The sequence below is a fragment of the Nomascus leucogenys genome, chromosome 18, assembly GCF_006542625.1.
Source record: "Nomascus leucogenys isolate Asia chromosome 18, Asia_NLE_v1, whole genome shotgun sequence".
In the NCBI taxonomy this organism is placed as follows: Eukaryota; Metazoa; Chordata; class Mammalia; order Primates; family Hylobatidae; genus Nomascus; species Nomascus leucogenys.
The window spans coordinates 84,905,342-84,928,757 of NC_044398.1; the positions used below are offsets into that span (position 1 = coordinate 84,905,342).

The 23,416-nt window shown below is 45.0% G+C and overlaps 1 protein-coding gene across 6 annotated transcripts in view; it reads right to left on the bottom strand.

Moving 5' to 3' along the window:
- Window positions 1-3,118: 3,118 nt before the first annotated feature.
- SYT17 (synaptotagmin 17) overlaps window positions 3,119-23,416 on the bottom strand; it is a 98,673-nt gene continuing 78,375 nt past the window's right edge. For all 6 annotated transcript variants that reach the window (XM_003266087.3, XM_012497437.2, XM_030798529.1 and 3 more), the window contains one exon: window positions 3,119-4,584. In XM_003266087.3, coding sequence (XP_003266135.1) covers window positions 4,388-4,584 — 197 coding nt within the window. In that variant the 3' untranslated portion in view covers window positions 3,119-4,387. The remainder of the gene's footprint in view (window positions 4,585-23,416) is intronic.

Consider the following 23,416-nt stretch of genomic DNA (forward strand, 5'->3'; position numbering starts at 1 on the left):
GCTTGAGTCCAGGAGTTCAACCAGCCTGGGCAACACAGGGAGACCCTGTCTCTATAAAAACAACAACAACAAAAAAAAAACAAAAAAATCATGACCAGCTGAGGTGTTTGCTGAAAGCAAAGGGAATACAGAATGGGTAGTAGAAGGTAGTTATGAACATCAACTATGACCTGCACCAGTTACAGAAATGAGGATTATAATTATATGAGCCTTTCCTCCCTACTTGGTTAAGAAACCATTATATATACAGGGCATCTTTCAATCCCTTGTGCATATATATACATATATTAAGCAAATATCTTTGTTTTCTCTTCTGCCTTATTCTTTCACAGAGGAGGGGGTCGTTTACAGAGGAGATTGATGTGTGAGTCAGTGGGCTGAGAGAGGGAGACATCTTCAGTGTGGTGGGTGCCATCCAATTGGCTGGTGTTCTGGCTGGAACAAAACGGCAGAAGGGGGATTGGCCCTTTCTGATCTCTCTCTCCTTTCCAGAGTGGGACACTTTCCCTCTTTTTGCCTTTAAAGGGACATCAGACTCCAGGTTCTTCGGTTTTTGGACTCCGGGACTTGCACCAGCATCCTTCAGGGGCCTCTTGGGTCTAACTGGGGGCTGCACTGTTGGCTTCCCTGGTTATGAGGCTTTGGACTTGGACTGAGCCACGCTCCCAGCTTTGAGCCACGCTCCCAGTTCTCCGGTTCTCCAGCTTGCAGTTGGCCTATCCTGAGATTTCTCTGCCTCTGTGATCATGTGAGCCAGTCCCCCCTAAATAAATCCCCTTCCATATTTCCTACTGGTACTGACTCTCCGAGAGCCCTGACTAATACAGTTAAGTAGTAAAATGACAAGCCAGAGGACCGCTGCTGCCAACCTGTAGGGCATTGCCATCCAGTCTTTTTTCTAGGCCTAAGTTTTCCGTTTTTACCTACGAATCATTGCAGAGTTATTTTTAAGTGGTATTTTTGATCATAAAAAGGGCAGATATCCCACTGCCAGTGGATGACAGTCCACCCAGAAAGGAAAGGAAAGGAATTTTCTTGCAGTGATTTCCAGCTTTCTGGGAGTGAAATATCAGTACCCAGGAAATAGCTATTCCCAGTGCCCTGGGACCCATCCTATGTGAGCAGAGCTGGGCAGGGGTCATTAGCTTCTGCCAAGTCCAAGGTGTGGGCTGGAATCCTGGGGTGCCCCGGAGGCAGCCATGAGCTCCGAGTCACTGCCAAGGAGGGAAAGGGGGATGTTGCTTCACCCAAGATGAGCGGACTCTTGGATGGTCCTGGGAAAGTAGAAGTGGGTTTAAAAATCCCCAACCCAGCTTTTTTCCTTTGAACTCAAGTCCCCATTCCAAAGAGGGCGTTTAAGTGGCCTGTGTATCTCTTTTCCCACTTCCTGCCTGAAGAGGACGAGGATGCCAATTTAAACGAGTGGGCAGCCCACAACAGGGCACCTTGGGCGCAGGTTTCTACAGAAACTCAGTCCTTCCTTCACCTTTCAACACATCCCTCTCATCTCCTGACGAGCTCTATTCCTGAAGAGGTGAAGGGCTCTGATCTGTCAACCACTGTTACCTCTGATCATCCAGCAAACACTGCCTAATGTGTGCTAGCAATCATCACCATCACGCAGTGTGCCAAGGGTTATGGTAAAACTTTGCAGGCAAAAAAACAACATAACTAAACAAACAAACTCTTTGCAGGCATTTTCCCAACTAATCAGCCCTAAGGGTTAACAACTGTCACCCTATTTCTGGACATGGTTGTATGTGCCTATAGTTCCAGCTACTTGGGGAGCTGAGGCAGGAGGATCGATTGAGCCCAGGAGTTCGAGACCAGATTGGGTAACATAGTCAGATCCTGTCTCAAAATAAGAAAAAAAAAAAAAAGAAAAAAAAGAATTGTCATCCTATTTTTAGATGACACAGCCCAGTGGAGTGTTTAGCTACACTGGCTCTGACTTAGTTTGCTAGGGCTGCCTTAACAAAGTGCCACAGACTGGGGCTTAAACAACAGAAATTCATCGTCTCACAGTTCTGGAGGCTAGAAGTCTGAGATTGTGTCAACAGGGTTGCTTCCTTCTGAGGGCTGAGAGGGAAGATTTGTTCCAGTCCTCTCTCCTTGGCTTGTAGATGGCTTTCTTCTCCCCGTCTCTTCACATCTTCTTCCCTCTGTGTCTGTCTCTGCATTCAAATTTCCTCTTCTTTTTTCTTTCTTTTTTTGAGACAGAGTCTCACACTGTTGCCCAGGCTGTCATGATCTCAGCTCACTGCAACCTTTGCCTCCTGGGTTCAAATGATTCTCCTGCCTCAGCCTCCCAAGTAGCTGGGATTACAAGCATGTGCCACCATGCATGGCTAACTTTTTTTATTTTTAGTAAAGGCGGAGTTTCACCATGTTGGCCAGGCTGGTCTCGAACTCCTGACCTCAAGGGATCTTCCTGCCTTGGCCTCCCAAAGTACTGGGATTACAGGCATGAGCCATCGTGCCTGGCCAAATTTCCTCTTCTTATAAGGACTCCAGTCATATCAGATGAGGGCTCACCTCATGACCTCACTTCAACCTGATCACCTTTGTAAAGACCCTCTCTCCAAATAAGGCTACATTCTGAGGTTAGGACTCCAGCAAATCACCAACCCATAACAAGGTAGGCAGCTGGGCCTGGGCTGGCTTTTTATCTCTATTGTAGTTACTTGACACTTAAACTTATTAAATCTTGACTTCCATCTGGGCGCAGTGGCTCATGCCTGTAATTCCAGCATTTTGGGAGGCTGAGGCAGATGGATCACTTGAGGCCAGGAGTTCAATTCCAGCCTGGCCAACATGGTGAAACCCTGTCTCTACTAAAAATACAAAAATTAGCCAGGCGTGGTGGTGCATACCTGTAATCCCAGCCACTCGGGACGCTGAGCCAGGAGAACTGTTTGAATGCAGGAGGCAGAGGTTGCAGTGAGCAGAGATTGCACCACTGCACTCCAGCCTGGACAACAGAGTGAGACTTTGTCTCAAAAAAGCAAAAAAAAACATTGTTTTGACTTGTTCAGTATGGTTTGTTACACAGCAGTACTAGCTGCAATGCCCTCCCACCTTCTATGTCCTGTGTTCATGAAGAAAAAGATAACTCGAATGCATGGCACAAATAAATAATCTTTAATTTCAATAAATAGCTCCCCGTCACACCAGACATTATGCTGTGGAAAAAGATACAGAAGCATCCAACAGAGAGGAAAGGGAGAGAGAGAGAGAGAGAGAGAGAGAGAGAGAGAGAGAGAGAGAGATCTATTCTAACTACACTAATTCCTTAGCACGAGAGACATGACATTGGTTCACAGGCAAACACAGAAAGATCCTCAGAATATGATTAGGGAAGAAGATCATCATGGATGGGGTGTGATGGCCATTTTAATCCATGTATCAGGTCTTTGTATGTCTTTCGTGGGTCACAATCACCATGATTCGGTAAAAAAATGTTACTTTTGCTCTATCATATCCTATTTACTTTACACACACACACACACACACACACACACACACACACACACTACTGTTACCCAAAATGGGATCTCTGACAGACAGGAGGACACTGGTTGGACTCTCACTGGACAGGAGAGGCAGACAGAAGGCAGTGCTCAGGGCTGAGGTCCTGGCCCATCACCATGCTCTCCAAGAGGACACATAGGCACACACGTGTTCGCCTGTGAGGGCACATGCATGAGGACATACACATATATACCCACAGGGAGTTCCCTGGGATGAGCTAACACAAAGACAATTCCATTAAGCCAGGAGAGGCTTCTGACACTGGAATAGTTTTGGTTGCCATTTGGTTTCTCCAAATGGTCCATAATCTAGTTATCACATTTACTAAGGAGAAGACAAAGATACTTACACCTTTGGAGAAAGGTATCAGGTTTGAAGAACCCCAGGGAACAGCAGCCTGTTCAGAAGTTACCCAGTGGGTGTGTGTTTTGGGAGTGGGGGGTGGTCAGGTCTCCCACACACTGGCCAAACTCTTGGTAAATTTAGTCTTGATGGAGGTTGGCACCCTTTGGGAGGTCCTTTCTCTGGCCTGAGGGTTGAAAGTGCATTTTGGGGCAGGAGTATTGACAAGAGCAGGCACTGCCAATAAGTCCCACGGCAGAGCCCACTGAACTTGTGATCTATGGATGGGGCTTCCGGAAAGTTCCTAGGCCTCACTCACTGAGGGTGGCCATTTTGTGATCATAGTCAGCTTCCTCTCAGTTTTGAGAGGATTTGGGGTGTCTGTGTGTCTGTGTGTGTGGACATGTGTAGACATGTTAAGAGTATGTATGCAGGTGTGGATGTAATAGTATGTGACACATTTTTTTCCGTCTTTTTAAAAAAAAACAAATGAAAGCTGCCTTCCCTGCAGCCCTCAGGTCACCTCCAGGGAGGCAGGAGACACGCGGTCACACTCAGCTCGGGACCTCAGGCTATGCCACTGCTCCACGGCTGTGCGGTGCGTGTTGAGCATGCGCCTCCAGTGGTTGGACTCAGAGGGGCCTGAAGAGTACTGGCCAATGACGATCCTCCCGATGAAGTCGTTGCTGCTCTTCATGTTGTGGCCGAAAACTAGGGAGCCAGAGGGTCAAGGGCAGGAGGGAGGCAAGAGGAAGGAGGGGAACAGAACAGGAAGGCAGGCAGAAGACAGAGGCCATTAGTCTACACATTTGTCAACTGCAAACATGGGGGTCATCGTTTAGGGCACGTTGTCTTTTTCCTTTTCTTGGTGAGAACTCCAACTGCCTCATCTCATCCTCCTGTGAGTCTCTGCAACAGCTGCACCTGGTTTCCTGCCATCCCATGCCAGCCAGATTCTTACCTCTCAGCCTTGGCATTGGCTGTTCCTTCTGCCAGATAGCTGCACTGCCTGCAATATGCAGCCTTAAACGTATGTCCCACGGCATCACCACACTGCATATAGAGCTCTGTAAGTGGATAGTTCTAGTGGAACAGTGAGCCTGTCAATGTAGTCCAGTTGAGCGATTAAACAAGGGTTTCTCAATCATGGAACTGTTGACATTATGGGAGGGATAATCCTTTGCCGTAACTGTCCTGTGCATTGTAGGATGTTTAGCAGCATCCCTGGTACCTACCTACTAGATGCTGGTAGCAGCTCTCTCTATAGCTGTGACAACCCAAAATGTCTTTGGACATGGCCAAATGTCCCCTGGGGAGGCCAATGCATCCCAAATGGGAACCGCTAGGTTAAGCCATGGGCCATGGGACCAAATATCCTGGGGGTGAATCCTGGCTCTATCATTTGACCAAGCTCTGGGACTCTGAGGCAGGCGAAGTAACCTCTCTGAGCCTCAGTTTCTTTATTAGTTAAACAGGAATTTTAGTAGTGCTTCTCTCATAGGTCAATGTGCAATTTCTATGAAATAATGTGTGTAAAGCTCTCAGCACACAGTGCCAAGCAAGTGGTAAGAGCTCAACAAATGTTATACTGCTATTTCGATCCTAAATTTCTGTCTGTTGACTTTTTATAAAAGAGACTTCATGTCTCCTCTGTTCCATCAAATGGTGGAAGTTTGCTGAGAGTAATGGCTACGGCAATTTCTTCCACCCCTTGTTGTGCTGCATGTCTCTTTGAAAGGCTTCTCTCTTAATCCCAACTTAAGCTTAATTTGTGTCTTTAATGCCTAATGAGATGGTTAACTTGATTTATCTTCCCGGCCAAGTTCTGCCTAATTCTTGATCTGTGTGTGGGTAGTCCAGGCATGCCATCTCACTAATGGGAAAGCAGGCTATGCCTGTGTTATAAATGAAGGGCTACAGAATGGGAAATATCACAGATTCACCCAGCGTGAGCTGAGCAAAGGCGGGCTAGATCCCAGGAGGGATGCTGAATATCATATAAACCAACTAAAATATGCAGCCAAAAACAGAGCTTGAATGCTAACGAGCCTCTGTTCTCCCCTGTGGGTTTCACACCATGAATTCCAAATGATGAAAATGAGGGAGAAAAAGAAAAATGGAAAAATAAAAACAAAAACTCCATCCATTGTCCAAAAGCCAAAAAGACTTAGGGAAAACTAGGCTACGTGAAATACTACGTCATCTTCAGCAAGAGGGATAGGTACCTGTTAGCTCTGTGGAGAAAAATTGGACCATGTATATTTTTTGTACATTTGGTAACATGCTCAGTATGCATAGGTGGACCTCATTTACATGCAAATTACTTACAATGAGAAATAATAGGAATGGAAGCTTTGCTTAATAAATGAAATTGCTAAGGAGCTCTCTGCATTTGAAAAAAATAATTGAACAGGTAACACTCAAGGCTTTTAGGAATGACACTTAGTGGGCAGTGTAAGGTTTGATCTCACCAAATGAGGACAAGTAACCAGAGTCCCCTTCCCTGTGAGCCTCAAATCTAAAATAAGATACTATTATGAGACCACTTCAGGCCCCATTTAGTTTTCTTCTTTGGGGGCAAAATGTTCTATCTTCTTCTTCCTCTCCAAAGCTCAAGAATGACAATGCAGAAACTCCCCTTCTAAATGGGTATGGGTTCTACTTCTTTGTGAAAGGGATTTAAGAAAGGAAATTTTGACTGGGCACGGTGGCTCACATCTGTAATCCCAGCACTTTGGGAGGCTGAGGCAGGTGGATCACTTGAGCCCAGGAGTCTGAGACTAGTCTGGGCAACATGGAGAAACCCCGCCTTTACTAAAAAATACAAAAAATCAGCCAGACATAGTGGTGTGTGCCTGTAGTCCCAGCTACTCGGAAACCTGAGGTGGGAGGATCACCTGAGTCTGGGGAAGTCAAGGCTGCAGTGATGGTGCACTGCACTGGATCTAGCCTGGGTAGCAAAGTGACCTTGCTTGTCTCAAAAAAAAGATGGGGGCGGGGGGGGAATCTCAGTCTCAAGTACTCTCATGTGCCACTGGTGGAAAGGCAAGTTGGTTCAAATTTTGGGGTGGTTCACAGCATCTGTTCAAAATAAATATGTCATAACTCATGACTCAGCAATTTCACTTCTAGGAATTGATCTCATAGAAATTTCGGCACAAATGGACAAAAATACACATACAAGGATATTTTATACAGCAGGAATGGGCAAACTAGAGCCTCCCAGTCAAATATGGACTTTTATTGGAACACAGTCAAACCCATTTGTTTACATAATGCTGCTTTTGTGCAAAAAGGGCAGAGTTGATGTCTTAGTCCATTCAGGCTGCTGTAACAAAATGCCATAAACTGGGTGGCTTATAAACAACAAAAACTTATTGCTCACAGTTCTGGAGGCTGGGAAGTTCAAGATCAAGCCACTGGCAAATTCGGTGTCTGGTGAGAAGCTGCTTCCTCATAGGTGGTATCTTCCTACTGAGTCCCCACATGGTGGAAGGGACAGGCTAGTTCTCTGGGGCATCTTTTATAAGGGCACTAATCCCAATTATGAGGGCTCCAACCTTCATGACCTAATCATCTCCCAAAGGTCCCACCTCCTAATGCCATCACTTTGTGGGTTAGGAATTCAACATATAAATTTGGCAGGGTGGGGGGACAACTATTCAGACCACAGCAGCTGAATAATTTGGAGGCCATGTGGCTCTCAAAGCCTCACATATCTGCTATCTGTCTGGTTCATCTATGTTGTAGTGCTACTTTTTATGGCCAGCTAATATTCCATTGTATGGATATGCCATGTTTTGCTTATCTGTTCATCAGATGATGGACATTTGGGTTGTTTCTACCTTTTGATTATTATTATGGATAATGCTACTGTAAACATTTCTGTCCAAGCTTTTTCTTTTCTTTTCTTTTCTTTTTTTTTTTTTTGAGTCGTAATTTCACTCTTGTCACCCAGGCTGGGATGCAGTGGTGCAATCTCGGCTCACTGCAACCTCCGCCTCCCGGGCTCAAGTGATTCTCCTGCCTCAGACTCCCAAGTAGCTGGTATTACAGGTGCCCACCACCATGCCTGGCTAATTTTTGTATTTTTAGTATAGACAGGGTTTTGCCACGTTGGGCAGGCTGGTCTTGAACTCCTGACCTCAGGTGATCTGCCCACCTCGGCCTTCCAAAATTCTGGGATTACAGGCATAAGCCACCATGGCTGTCCTATGTACCAAGTTTTTAAGGTCATACATTATGATCCATTTATATGAAATGTCCAGAATAGGCAGATCTTTAGAGACAGAAATTGCCATTAGTGATTATCAAGGATAGAGGAAAGAGGGAATGGGGTGTGATAGCTAATTGGCACAGAGCTCCTTTTGGGGGTGATAAAAATGTTCTGGAATTAGATAGTGGTGTTGATTGCACAACCTTGAAAATATACTGAAAAGCACTGAATCATATACACCAAAAGGGTGAGTTTTAAGTTATGTGAATTTTATCTCAATTAAACAAATGCCAAAAGGGAATACAAAAAAAAAAAAAAAAGATTATCTGGCTCCTTATAGAAAAGTTTGCTGACCCCTGCACCAGGGCATTGTTTATAAGAATGAAAAACTGGAAATGGCAAGACTGTCCCTGAGGGAGTGTAGCTGGGGCTGGTGGTGCCCTGCCTACCCCTCAGCCCACCTTGGAGGCTACTCATGGTTTCCGTAGATAGTGTCCTACCTCAAGCACCTGCAGCTTCCTGCCTGAGCCATGCCAGCTTGTCTATGCTAACTGTGATTTATGGTGAGGACCTTGGGCCACTCAACATTAGCTTGACCTCTGCAGGAGCTGGAGACTAGGCTCAGCTACCCAGATGGTCAGCCATGACTATATGACCGACCTCCTCTAACTATGCTGGACACCAAGGCTCAGGTGAGCCTCCTTGGGGGCAATACCCTGAGTGTGTTGGCACACATCCTTGCAAGGAGAATTAGGCACTGCTCATATAACTCCAGTTGAGGAGAACAACTGGAAGCTTGCATCTGGTCTCTCTTGGACTTTTTCCTACGACAAAGAGGACTCTTTCCCCTTTCTTAGTTTGCTGGGCTGCTATAACAAATTACCATAAACAGGGAGGCTTATAAACAACAGGAATTTATTTCCTAATGGTTCCAGAAGCTAGGAAGTCCAAGATCAAGGTACCAGCAGATTCAGTGTCTGGTGAGAGCTTGCCGTCCTTCATATTGCCTTCTCATGCAATAGAAGCAGCAAGGCAGTTCTCTTGGGTTTCTCTTATAAGGGCACCAACCCCATTCATGAGGACAGAGCCTTCATGGTCTAATCACCTCCCACATGGGGATTAGGATTCAACATAAGAATTTTGGGGGAACAAAACATTCAGACCATAGCAGCAATCTTTCACTTTGCTGATTTTGGTCTGTATGCTTTTTCTATAATAAACTATAACCATGAGAATAACAGTTTTTCCAAGTTCTGTGGTGAATCATTGAACCTGAGGGTGATTTTGAAGACCCCCCTATACTGCAGATATCCACTCGCCAAACATCCTTGATTTGTTTTCCTCCTTTTCCTGTCTCATCTGCCATTCCCTTATTCAAGCTTCCTGAGGTCACCTCCTAGTAGCCTACTTGAGCTCAAGTCACTAAGTTCATCTTTGGGAGGTACCTAGAGTAAGACTGGAGGAAACGAATTAAATAACTTCTGAGATAATAATACCACAGAAATCCATGTTGCCATTAAAAATGAGACAGACTTATCTATATGAAATGGAAAAATCTCCAAGACATATTGCTAGGAGACAAAAGCACATTACAAAACAGTATATGTAAGCACAATCTTTTTGTTAAAAAGAATGTTAATATACGTAAAGAAAACAATATGGATGTTCACCACACCATTCAGAGTGGCTCTCTCTGGGAGGGGGAAACAGAGGAAAACGTCCACTTTCTGTATCATGTATGTACAGTTTGAACTTCTTACAGCAAGTACATATTATTTTGGAAAGAAAACAAAGGAAAAATAAGTCACCGTTAGAGAATCCACATCTAAGTCTCCAGAAAGGATGAAAACTACAAGGAAGTCTAATATCCTACGCTCCTCATCCCAATTTGTAAAGTAACTTGGCTGGTGACTCACTTGGCCCTTGAAAGGTGGGAGCGCTTGAGTGATTCAGCCTTTCTGATGGGAGGCAGTTCCTGCCATGGCCATCTGAGTTAATTAGCAGGCACTGGAACTTGCAAATCACTTGGTAAAGATATGGCAATCTTAACAGTCTTAAAAAAATTTAAAATGCAAATTATAATAAAGTGAAGCTGAAGATAACTAATGACTTCTAATAGAAAAGTTGCCTGGGACAGTATCAAGATTGCCATCACTGTAAATTCTAAGAAGTATGTTGGAGAAAATAGAGAATTAAAACTAGACATGTCAGGGGCCAGGTGCAGTGGCTCACACCTGTAATCCCAGCACTTGGGGACGTCAAGGTGGGAGGATCTCTTGAACCCAGGAGTTCGAGACCAGCTTGGGCAACACAGCAAGACCCTCTTTCTAGAAATTTTTTTTTTAAAGACTAGACATGTAGAATCCAAAAAGGGGCTTAGGGACAGTGGGTCAGATACCCCAGCCCTCTCCATGTTATAGGTAAGGAAACCAAGTCACATAGCTAATTGGTGATAAAATTTGCAGTATTTGAATAACCTGTGAATGAAGCCAATTCCTTATAACCGCATTCCTAAATTCCTTCTCTTTAGAAACATCCGTAACTAAAAATTTTGTTGTAAAGTACCTCCCCCAAATATTTCCACTGATGGTTATCAGGGACTCTTTTTAATGTAGTCACTAATATATTTCTGGATATTGTAAGCCAAAAAATACAATTCTAAGCCCCCTAACCATCTGAATGGACGCCTCCTCTTGGTCAAGGGCATTCCAAAGGTGGCCTGAAAAGCCAGTTCAGGCTGTGATGGGAAGAGGAAGTCAGACATGCCACCATTAACATCAAGACAGATCTTAAGACTGATAGAACTAATTCTTTCTTTTTTCTTTCCTTTCTTTCTTTTTTTTGAGACAAGGTCTCACTCTGTTACCCAGGTGCAGTGGCATGATCTCAGTCACTGCAACCTCTGCCTCCCAGGCTCAAGTGATCCTTCTACCTCAGCTTCCCAACTAGCTGGGACCACAGGTGCACATCACTATGCCGGGCTTTTTTTTTTTTTTTTTTTTTGTATTTTCTGTAGAGATGGGGTTTCACCATGTTTCTCAGTCTGGTCTCTAACTCCTCAGCTCAAGTGATCTTCTCGCCTTGGCCTCTCAAAGTGCCGGGATTACAGGTGTGAGCCATTGCGCCCAGCCAGAAGAGACTCTTTAAGTCTGGTAAGAAACATTTACCATCTATTCTCTCTGAAGCCTGCTACCTAGAGGCTTTATCTGCATGATAAAACCTTGGTGTCCACAACCCTTTCTTGTAAGTTAGACATTGACTTCAGGTCTTTAGATAATAACCAACTGCTAGTCTTTGAATCCACCTAAGACCTGGAAGTCACCCCACACACTCCCCAGTCCCTGTTTCCAGCTGTCCCATCTTTCTGGACTGAACCAATGTACGTCTTCCATGTATGGATTGATGTCTTATGTCTCCCTAAAATGTATAAAACCAACTTGTAGCCTGACTACCTTGGGCACACGTCCTCAGGACCTCCTAAGGCTGTTTCATGCACAGGTCCATAACCTTGAAAAATAAACTCCTAAACTGATTGCGACTTGTCTCAGATGCTTTTTGGTTTACAAAATGTACACACTCTAAGTGTACCCTAGTCATCTGGAAGCAATTTCTCAACAACCTGTACAGTCTGGAGGGTGGCAAGCAAAAAAAAAAAAAACCATCAAAACACTCAGAATTGATGTCACAAGTCTATGTACGAAATCCATGAAGAGGGCTTTCTCTAAGAACCTATTTAATGCTCATGGATTTAGACATAATTCAAATAAACTCAGTCATCTGGTTTTCCCATCTGGAGTAACTTAATATAGTGGATTGTGAGTACCAGACAGATACAAGAACTCAAAAAACTACAATAGAATGGAACCATTTGGTGAAGAGGCAAATAACATTTTCGTCCTTCACAGGGCTGGGGGCTATTCTCAGTGTGATCATTTATTTTTATAATTATGATCATGAATCCATTAGAATGTTCTGCTGAATGGATCAAAGGAAGTATGGGAATTGTGGTATCAAACACAGTTAAAAAATGTTAAGCCTTGTTTAAAGCTTAGGGGGAAAGGGATCAGTAAGTGGAAAGTTGACTCTCACCAGATGCTTTTAGTTCTCCTCCACCAATGACTATAGAGTGACACCTTGCACAGTACCTTGCTCTAATGCTTTCTCTTCCGATTTCGCTGAATCTCCAGCACCCTAAGGCTCCCCTCTGGGGACAGGCAAGTACCCAGAAGTCCAGTTCCCTTCTTCAGACAATGCATGGACACACTCTTCCTATTCCACTTTTAGGAATTTAAGACCCAACTTACCTGTAGAGTTATCAACATATCTGTCTATTTCCACCGTATCCCAGCAATTCAAGTTGGGGAAACACAACCAGGAAACAAAAGTGGGGTGGGAGGCACCCACCGGGGCTCAAAGATCAGGCTTTGAAGGAGCCCGGGATAAAGATCAGTTTATTAAGCACCTACTGTGTATTAGGGCCAGGGCTAAGCACGTCAGTGCATTGACTCATTTAATCATCACGTCAAGCCTCCGAGCAGGGTTTCTCACCCTTGATACTGCTGACATTATGGGCCAGATCATTCTGTGTTTTGCGGTGCTGTCCTAGGCACCCTAAAATGTTTGGTAGCACCTATCATCTCACACTAAATATCAGTAGCAATTCCTCCATCTCCCCTGTTTCTGTTATTTTATTTTATTTTATTTTGGAGATGGGTCTTGCTCTGTCGCCCAGGCTGGAGGGCCGTGGTGTGATCTCAGCTCACTGCAACCTCCACCTCCCGGGTTGAAGTGATTTTTCTGCCTCAGCCTCCTGAGTAGCTGGGACTACAGGTATGCACCACCATGCCTGGCTAGTTTTTGTATTTTTTAGTAGAGACGGGGTTTCACCATGTTGGCCAGGCTGGTCTCAAACACCTGACCTCAGGTGATTCGCCTGCCTCCTGATGTGCTGGGGTTACAGGCGTAAGCCACCATGCCTGGCCTCCTCTATCTCTCTTGTGACTGCCAAAAGTATCTCTAGACATTGCCAGATGTACCCTGGGGACACAACTGCCACCCTTCCCACCCCCCACCTCCCACATTTGAGAAGTGCTTTAAGGCAGTTGCTTTCACTGGCTCATTTTACAGCTGAGGAGAGTAAGTTCTAGAGGGTGAAGGGAGATCATTCACTGCTCCAGTCAAAACCTAAGTACCCTGAGTGAGTCAGGGACAAGTTGAGGCTTTCACCTGTTGATATTTGCTGTAAAAACGAATTTGTTCTTCACCATAGGCGCTAAATTCTTTGGTTGCTAATTTAGTTTGCCAAGGCAGACGGTTCTGGAAGGGAAGCTGGATGACTTAGAATGTGGGTGTAATAAACACTGCAAATTAAAAGGAAAAAAAAAAAAACCATCTTTACCGATGGGAGCAGACTCAACAGCTTCTCATTTTGCATATTTGTTCACAAGGTAATGAAGGACTCTCATTTGTGCCCTAGGCTCTCACTGCTCCCATATGCAACACTGAGTCTGACAGCACAGTGCAGGGACACCCCCAGATTATGGCTGGCACCCCAAAACCTCATCACTGTACCCTGCGATCTACCTCTTTGATGCTGGGTTAAGACGTTCCCCTATTTTTGAAAAGAAAAAATGCACAAAGCCAGCAAGACCACCCTGGGCTGTTTCATAGTCCTGCCTACTTCCTCATCCCCGGGGGGTCCCCACAATTCATCATCAGGGTGTTCATGAGTTAGCTTAACTGTTGGAGGAGACATAATGCAGTCTACACAGGCCTGCTTCTTCCCCTTTTCTTTCTTCCTACAGGGCAGCTCAGACAGACTACAACACAGGTGGTCCTCATTGTCTTTCCAACTTTTGCAAAACCTCTTCTCACTGGAGCACTCTCTTTTTTTTCTTCTTTCAGAAACCTAGAAGCTTTTTCGTTTTTGTTTTTTTTTTCTTCCAAAACAAGGTATATCATATCCCTTCCCTGGGCCTCAGTTTCCCCCTTTATACAATGAGCGGGTATATGTAGATTTTGAGTTGTTTTTTAGCTATGACATTTCTTTGGTTCTAAGAAGTTTCATCCATGACTTAAGGGTGATGTTTTTCAAGCTTTTCTGGCTCACTTCGTGATTCACAGCAGCTGCTGGGACAGAACTTTTTTCATGTTTTTCCTTCCAACAGTCATAATGACAATTCAGTTAACTTTATTATAATAATTAAAAATCAGTAACAGCAAATCTCGAGGTCTGTGTACTAGGAACTGAGAAAAGCACTTTATATATGTTGTTGTTTTTCTTTTTTAAACTTAAATCCATATCACAGCCCTATTTTTATTGCCATTTTGCAGATGGGGAATTTGAGGCTCGGAGAAGTTAAGAGGTTGAGTGCTCAAAGCCACCCAGCCAGCACAAGGCACAGTAGAAATTGAAACTCAAAGTCCAGCCTAATTTCTTCCTTTATCTCAGAAAGAAGAGGCCAAGCACAGGGGCTTATGCCTGTAATCCCAGCGCTTCAGAGGCCAAGGTAGGAGGATCGCTTGAGGCCAAGGTGGGAGGATCGCTTGAGCCCAGGAATTCAAGACCAGCCTGGGCTAGTGAGACTGTCTCTATAAAAAAAATTAAAAAGTAGCTGGGCATGTTGGTGCATGCCTGTGGTCCCAGCTGCTTGGGAGGCTGAGGCAGGAGGACTGCTTGAGCCCAGGAGGTTGAGATTGCAGTGAGGCATGATCACGCCACTGCACTCCAGCCTGGTCGAAAGAGTAAGACCCTGCCTCAATAATAATAATAATAATAATAATAATAATAATAGTGTCACCCATTTCCTACTTCCCTTGACCCTCTCATGTGATAAGGGCCAGATTGGGTAATAGAGATCTATGGTACGTGTGTGTGTGTGTGTGTGTGTGTGTGTGTGTGTGTGTGTGTGTGTTTGAAGAAGGGTTAAAACCTCAACCAGCATATAAGGGAAAAGACCAACAGTCAGAATGGCCCTGGAAAGTCCCACGAAAATCCTCATAAAGGCGCCATGTTGGGGCCCTTCTCGCCATCTCTCTAGGGTGCAGCACGGTCAGGATTGGCTCTGACTTTTGAATGAGCGGCTGCCTGTTCAGTCAAGCAGCAGATAAGGAAGGGAGATGTCCTCTGTTAAAGACTCTTGATACAAAAAATACAATGATAGTACCCAACAGTTCTATAGTGCTTATCACATACCAGCCCTGTCCTATGGATTTCAGTACACAAATTTAATCCGCACAACAAATCTATGAGGTTTGTACTATAATTACCTCCATTTTATGATTTCCTTGAGCCTAGAGGGCACACACCGACAGCATGGTGCATCGTCCTGAGGACTGACCTACACCAGCCCTGAGTAGGCCCTGGAAATAGGCTTCTGCTGTTTGGGTGGGAAATGCTGGGATCCCAGTATTTGCAGATGATCTAGAAAGGAAGATGTGGGCTCCTTGATGCCTGGACTCCTCACTCCATGAATTTCTTGCCTCCTCCCATTTACAGCATGAGGCCCAAGGTAGAAGCCCTCTTTGTCCTGGTCTGCAGGCAATATGACTTAGAATGAATTATTTAATTTTTATTTTAAGAGAGTACAGTGGAGTGCAGTGGCGTGGCATGATTATAGCTCACTGAAGCCTCAACCTCCTGGGCTCAAGTGATCCTCCTGGCTCAGGTTCCTGAGTAGCTGGGACAACAGGGGCACCTCACCACGCCCAGCTAATTAAATTTTTCTTTTTTAGACATGGGGTCTCGCTATGTTGTCCAGGCTGATCTTGGACTCCTGGCTTCAAGCAATCTTACTCTCCTCGGCCTCCCAAAGTGTTGGATTACAGATGTGAGCCACTGTGCCCGGCCTGAATTTTTTAATGCAGTTGTTTTCAACAGGGACCAATTTTACCCCACAATCTGGAGGCATTTTTGATTGTCATGTCTTGGAGGGAGGGGTGCTGCTGGCCTCTAGCAGGTAGAGCTCAGGGACGCTGCTCACCATCCTACAATGCACAGGACAGGCCCTACAGTGAAGAATAATCCAGCCTCAAATATCAGTGTAAGTGGGGAGGTAGAAAACCTCTGCCTTAAGGGAAAAGCAGCAACGATAGGAGTTCCCTTCATTAAAACCAAAGCCTCCCCTCTCCCAACCAAAGGAAAGCCATTGAGATTCAAAAGGCTACGGCAGATCCACAGGGTAAAGGAGCTGGGAGACTCAGGAGCGGGTGGGAGGAAAGTCACCTCCACTGAGCTAGACAGAGCTTGGGAGCTCAGCACAGAAAAAAATCTAGAGCGAATTTAAGGGGAGAGAAACGGGAGAGTGGAGGAGAAACCTCTGAGAAATGTTGCTTTGGCTTATGAATGAGATCTCTTTCTCCTTCCTCAAGAGATGAAAGTCAATGGTGAAATTTCTTTTAAGATTCCTTTGGGGCTGTGGGACCCCTTTATGCCTCAGTGTGGAGACTGAGCCACATGGAGCCTGCAGTGAAGATGACATATGGGTTGGAGAATCACTTTCAGATCCACGTGTGAATCACACCGACTAGAAGGAAGCACACTTAAAGGTGTCACTATAAAGCAACGTGCTTGTTTTGACATGAACAACCAAAAATGTATACATCTGACTGAGGGTCGTCTCTACATTTGTTTCAGAGAAGCTGGCATCACTTGGGGGACGATGTGCACTGCAAACTGTCTACAAGCTAGTTACAATATTTCATCTATGTCATGAAATGTACACTGCAAACTGTCTACAAGCTAGTTACAATATTTCATCTATGTCATGAGCTTTGGGAATGAGGTAAGGCCTGCAGAAGGTCTGGAATCAAATTCCAGGTTCACCATGAGCACCTGAGCAAGTGTGGTGATATCATTAGAATGTTATGTTGTGACCTTCCAATTTCATTTTTGTCTTTAGAAGATAATAAATCAGATCTTCCCCCCTCAGTGCCCAGCTTTACCCCCAAGAGATTCTGTTGATTGGTTTGGGGTTGGGGGCCTGGGTGGCAGTGGTTTTCAAATGCTCCCCGAGTGAATCTCATGTGCAGTCAGCTTAGATGCAGAATCAAAATATGAGTTGACTGGTGGCTTAGCTGGATTGTAGAAAGGGGCCTGATCCTACTATTTCCTCTTCTTGATTTAAAACTCTCTGATCATAACTGTGCAGGTTTTGTCCCTGCAAGGTGAAGCCTGTCCAGCAGGCTCACTGAGGAGGTTGCAGAGAATAGTGCCTATGGTGGGCAGGCAGGTCCCAGAAAGAACAGGAGAGCAAGAAGACCTTTAACAACTTAGTCCCATCCCACAGAGATTGGGACCTCTACATGCACACTCATTATGTTCTCAATTACGTAAGTCACCTCTTCCCTGGAAAGAACAAATAAAGAATTGAAAGAGGGCTGGGCGCAATGGTTCACCCCTGTAATCCCACCACTCTGGGAGGCCAAGGCAGGTGGATCACCTGAGGTCAGGAGTTTGAGACCAGCCTGGTCAACATGGTGAAACCCCATCTCTACTAAAAATACAAAAAATTAGCCAGGCATGGTGGCGGGCAACTGTAATCCTAGTTATTAGAGAGGCTGAGGCAGGAGAATCTCTTGAACCCAGGAGACAGAGGTTACAGTGAGCCGAGATCACACCACTGTACTCCAGCCTGGGCAACAAGAGTGAAACTCCGTCTTAAGAAGAAAAAAAAGAAAGAGAGTCCAGAGGTGTTACTCTAGGGCCGGGGTAGATACACTTTTTCTCTTTCTTTTCTTTTTTCTTTTCTTTTCTTAAGAAGCAGGGTCTTGCTCCATTGCCCAGGCTGGAGTGCAGTGACATGATCATAGCTCACTGCAATCTCAAACTCCCAGGCTCAATCTAGAGTTCCCAATCTCTGTGGGATGTGACTAAGTTGTTAAAGGTCTTGCTCTCCTCTTCTTTCTGGGACCTGCCTGCCTCCGCCTCCCAAGGAGCTGGGACTACAGGCACACACAACCACACCTGGCTAATTAAAAACTATTTAAAAAAATTTTTTTTAAATATTCAGGGTCTCACTTTGTTGCCTAGGCTTATCTTGAACTCCTGAGCTCATGCTGTCCTCCCACCTCGGCCTCCCAAAGTCTTGGGATTACAAGCATGAGCCACCATACCAGGCCAACATACTTTTTCTATAAAGGGCCAGAAAGTAAATATTTTGGGCTTTGAGGGCCACCTATGGCCTCTATTGGAAGCATTCAACTTTGCTACACTAGCAGAAAGCAGCCACAGACAGTATGTTGATGAATGCATATGGCTGTATTCCAATAAAACTTTATTTACAAAATCAGGAAGTGGGCTGTAGTTTGCTGACCTCTGGTCTGTCTAAAGCAGTGGTTCCCGAAGTGTGGTTTCCACACCAGCAGTAGCAGCATCACCTGGAAACCTGTTAGAAATGCGAATTCTCAAGCCCACTCAGCTATACCGAATCAGAAACTCTTGGGCAAGGGCTCAGCAGTCTGTTTTAACAAATCTCTGGGTGATTCTGATGCACGCTGGAGTTTAGCAGGACTACACATAACTACCTAGGGAGCTTTTTAGACTATAGTGATGGGGGAGGGGATCTTCCTGGCCAATTGACACAATCTCTGGAGGTGGCACCCAAACATCCATCCCAGCTTTTTAAAGTTTTCCCAGTGACCCTAATGTGTAGCCGGGTTTGAGATTCACTGGCTTAGGGTAAGTGCCTCATGCAAACATTAAGTAGAGGAATAGAATCCTCTTCAAAACATCCAAAGAAATCAGCCTCATTTCTTTAGAATGATGCTTCATTTCTAATTTTTTAAAGGTGCTGCTGAGCTTAATCTAGATGAACCATTCAGCTTTCCATGACCTCAAGTTATTAAAATATATATATATGTCTCATCCAGACATGGTGGCTCACTCCTGGAATCCCAGCACTTTGGGAGGCCAAGGCAGGTGGATTGCTTGAGCTCAAGAGTTCGAGACCAGCCTGGGCAATATGGTGAAACCCTGTCTCTACTAAAAATACAAAAATTAGCTGAGTGTGGTTGTGTGCACCTGTAGTCCCCGCAACTTGGGAGGCTGGGGTGGGAGAATTGCTTGAGCCTGGGAGACAGAGGTTGCAGTGAGCCAAGATGGCGGCACTGCACTGCAGCCTGGGTGACAGAGTGAGACCCTGTCTCAAAACAAACAAACAAAAACATACATGTTTCATTTCAAAGGATGAAGAATTCTGCCACATTTATGTTTTCTTTCAATGTGGGGCAGGCTCTTGAGGTAATTTCAAAAAGATGTCTCAAACATGGTTTTTTTTGTTTTGTTTTGTTTTGAGACAGTCTTGCTCCGTCGCCCAGGCTGGAGTGCAGTGGCATGATCTCAGCTCACTGCAACTTCCGCCTCCTGGGTTCAAGCGAACACATCTAGCTAATTTTTGTATTTTTAGTAGAGATAGGGTTTTGCCATGTTAGCCAGGCTGCTCTCGGACTCCTGACCTCAAATGATCCGCCTGCCTCAGCCTCCCAAAGTGCTGGGATTACAGCTGTGAGCCACTACACTCAGCTCAAACATGTTTTGAATAGCGGTAACATCCCTTAAGATCAGTAGACCACCTATAGAGGCCCTGCGGCCCTGTGTATGCACAATCCCATTCCACCCTCACAGCAGCCTAGGAAGAAGGTTGTGAGATGCTCCCATTTTCCAGAGAAACTGACGGAGGCTCAGGGTGTAAATACAATGAGCAGAATCGTCCAAAAGAGGCTCTGGGAGCTTAGGCGAAACATCTGCACCACGAACTGTCTGGGACCAGCTTTCCTCCCACCCTGGGGGCTTCACCCCCGGGAAGAGGAAGCTGTCATTTCCCATGGGCCCTAAGGTCTCTGGTCACTGGTGCTAACCCACCTGCCCCCACTGACAAGGCTGCCTACTCACCCTTGCGCTATAAAATGGCGGGATGGTGGGCACAAAGTCCTGGCCCTAGAACTCAGACACACGCCACAGACCTGCAGCATCTCTCCAAAGGATGGTGGCTACGGAGGGTGAATTCAAGCCTCTTCCTTTCTTGCCAATGCCTGTCCTACAGGCCTTTTCCTTATTCCCCAACAGAGTCTAGTCCTTAACCTATGCTGTGGATCAATGTGGCATGTGTCTGGAATCTTCGTGCAAGACAAGGTGTCAAATCCCAGTGACAGGAGGAGGTCCACCTGGGACCCAGCCTGTGGTCCACTGGTAGAGCGGGATTTGAATTCAGGTCCTGATGACATTTTATGAGTGAGTTCCAACTCCTAACCTCAGCTCTTGGCATATGCGGCATCCCAAATTACGCTCTGAAAGAAATGCCACTTGTTTTGACAGGCAAATTCTACCATGTTTTAAAAATCACCCTATTACTAGAATGGATATGTAAATTGTGGTATAGTGACACTCTGAAACACTATTATTCCCAAAATGTGAATAGGAAAATGACAACTACACACAATGACACAAATTTCACAAAGATAATGCTGAATGAAAGAAGGGGTATGATCCCATTTACATAAAGGTCAAAAAGAGGCAAAATGAATGTATGGCAGGAAAGGTCAGGATGATGGCTGCCCTGGGGGAGGGGTAAGTAACTGACATGGGCTATGAGGGAATTGCTGAGAATGTTTCTGGTTCTTAATCTGAGTACTGGTCACATGGGAGTGTTAATTTTGTGTAAATTCATGAATTGCACCTTTCTGCATATGTGTTGGACTTCAACAAAAAGTCACCTTAAAAAAGAACTAATGGGGCCAGGCATGGTGGCTCACACCTGTAATCCCAGCACTGTGGGAGGCTGAGGCAAGAGGATCACTTGAGCCCAGGAGTTCGAGACCAGCCCTGGGAACACAGCAAGATCTTTACAAAAAAGATTTGAAAATTAGCTGGATGTAGTGGGGTGCCCCTGGAGTCCCAGCTATTTGGGAAGGATCGCTTAAGTCTGGGAGGTCGAGGCTGCAGTGAGCCACGATGGCACCACTGCACTCCAGCCTGGGCAACAGAGTGAGACCCTGTCTCCAAATACACACACACACACACACACACACACACACAAACATGTTTGAGACATCTTTTTGAAATTACCCTGAGAGTCTGCCCCACATTGAAATGGGATTAACATCAGCAACTGACTTTGAAATGTATGATAAAAATATGAGTCGAGAGAGAGAGTTGGATAGATGTGTGATAAAGCAAACAGCAAAATGTTCATTACAGAATCTGATGGGTAGGAATATGGGTGTTCACGGGACAATTATTTCAATATGTTAAAAAAATTTTAAATAAAATGTTAAACCAAAGCCTTTACAATAAAAGCAACCAGACACACAAACAACTCAATCATCCTACTTTTATTGCCTCTACTTGCTTCTTTATGCCATGGAAATGTTCATTTCCAGGTGAGGGTAACCAAGGACTGATACCATGAGCTGGGTGACTACTCAGTTCGCAGGCTGGTATGGGGCTGTTGGACCCTAAAGCAAAAAGAGGACTTCGTGAATCTGCTGGGGACAAGGGAGTGAGCAAGACAAGACGACCTGGATGAAAGTATGGAGCCCCCAGTGACTCCAGGTTATCCCAATGATTCCAGTAACAGACCACACATGGCCAGAAACACCAACCAGGGCCTGAACCAAAGAGTCTGGAACCTTCATATTTTGTCTACCCAAAACACCACACAAAGGTTCAACGGTCCTTTGTACCAATGAGCACACTGGATCCTGCTCAGAGCCCTCTGCTGCCTTTAATGCCTTCCACCTTCCACATGAAAAGCACTTGGAAAGATGTTCCACACCAACAGTCATCAGAAAATGCAAATTAAACCCACATCCACTTGTTTCATTTTAAAAAAATATCCCCGTGGTCTTATTAAAGTCTGATTTACACAGAATAAAATCCATCCATTTCCAAGTATCTAATTTGGTGAATTTTAATCACTGCCTATGATTGTGTAAGTACCACCATAGATAATCAAGATATAGCTCTTTCCCTAAAGAAAGTTCCTTCTTCTTGTCCCTTTCCACCCCATCCCCTCCCTGGCTCAAGTTGGCTGGACACAGGTAGCAGTACCTTGTCTGCTGCTTTCTTTCACCATAGTTTATTTACTTACTTACTTATTTATTTATTTATTTTTGAGATGGAGTCTCGCTCTATCACCCAGGCTAGAGTGCCGTGGCGCGATCTTGGCTCACTGCAAGCTCCGCCTCCTGGGTTCACACCATTCTCCTGCCTCAGCCTCCTGAGTAGCTGGGACTACAGGTGCCTGCCACCACGCCTAGCTAATTTTTTGTATTTTTAGTAGAGACGGGGTTTCACCATGTTAGCCAGGATGGTCTCGATCTCCTGACCTTGTGATCTACCCACCTCGGCCTCCCAAAGTGCTGGGATTACAGGCGTGAGACACCACACCCGGCCTCTTTTACCGTAGTTTTGCCTTTAGTAGAAGTCCATAAAAATGGAATCATACAGTATATGGTCATTTGCGTTCACTTAGCATAATGTTTTTGAGATTTGGCCACGTGTATGTGTACTAATATGTCCTTCCTTTTCACTGCTGAGTAATATTCTTTTTTTTTTTTTTTTTTTTTTGAGAAAGAGTCTTGCTCTGTCACCCAGGCTGGAGTCCAGTGGCACGATCTCAGCTCACTGCAACCTCTGCCTCCCGGATTCAAGTGATTCTCCTGCCTCAGCCTCCAAAGTACCTGGGATTACAGGCACCCACCACCACGCCCAGCTAATTTTTTGTATTTTTAGTAGAGATGGGGTTTTGCCATGTTGGCCAGGCTGGTCTCAAACTCCTGACCGCAAGTGATCCATCCACCTCAGCCTCCCAAAGTGTGGGGATTACAAACATGAGCCACCACGCCCGGCCCCGTAGTATTCTAATGTATGAATGTCTCACAATTTGTTTATCCATTTATTAGTTGATGGACACTTGGATCATTTCCACTTTTTTGGTGACTATAAATAATGCTTCTGGGAACATCTGCATACATGACTTTTTTTGTAGACATATGTTTTTGTTTCTCTTGGGTAAATACCTAGGAGTATAATTTATGGGTTGGATGGTAAATATATATTTACCCTTATAAGCCACGTTCATAACTGTTTTCAAAGTGGCTGTAGCATCTTGCATTCCCACCAGAAATGCATGAGAGCTCCAGTTGCTTCATATTCTCACCAACACTTCTTGTTTTCCATCTTTTAAACTTAACTGTACTAGTGGGTGTGCAGTGGTAATGTATTGTGGTTTTAATTCGCATTTCTGTTGACTGATGAAGAGCAGCATCTTTTCATACGCTTCTTTGCCATCCATGTATTCTCTTTTTGTGCAGTGTGCCTTTTCAAAC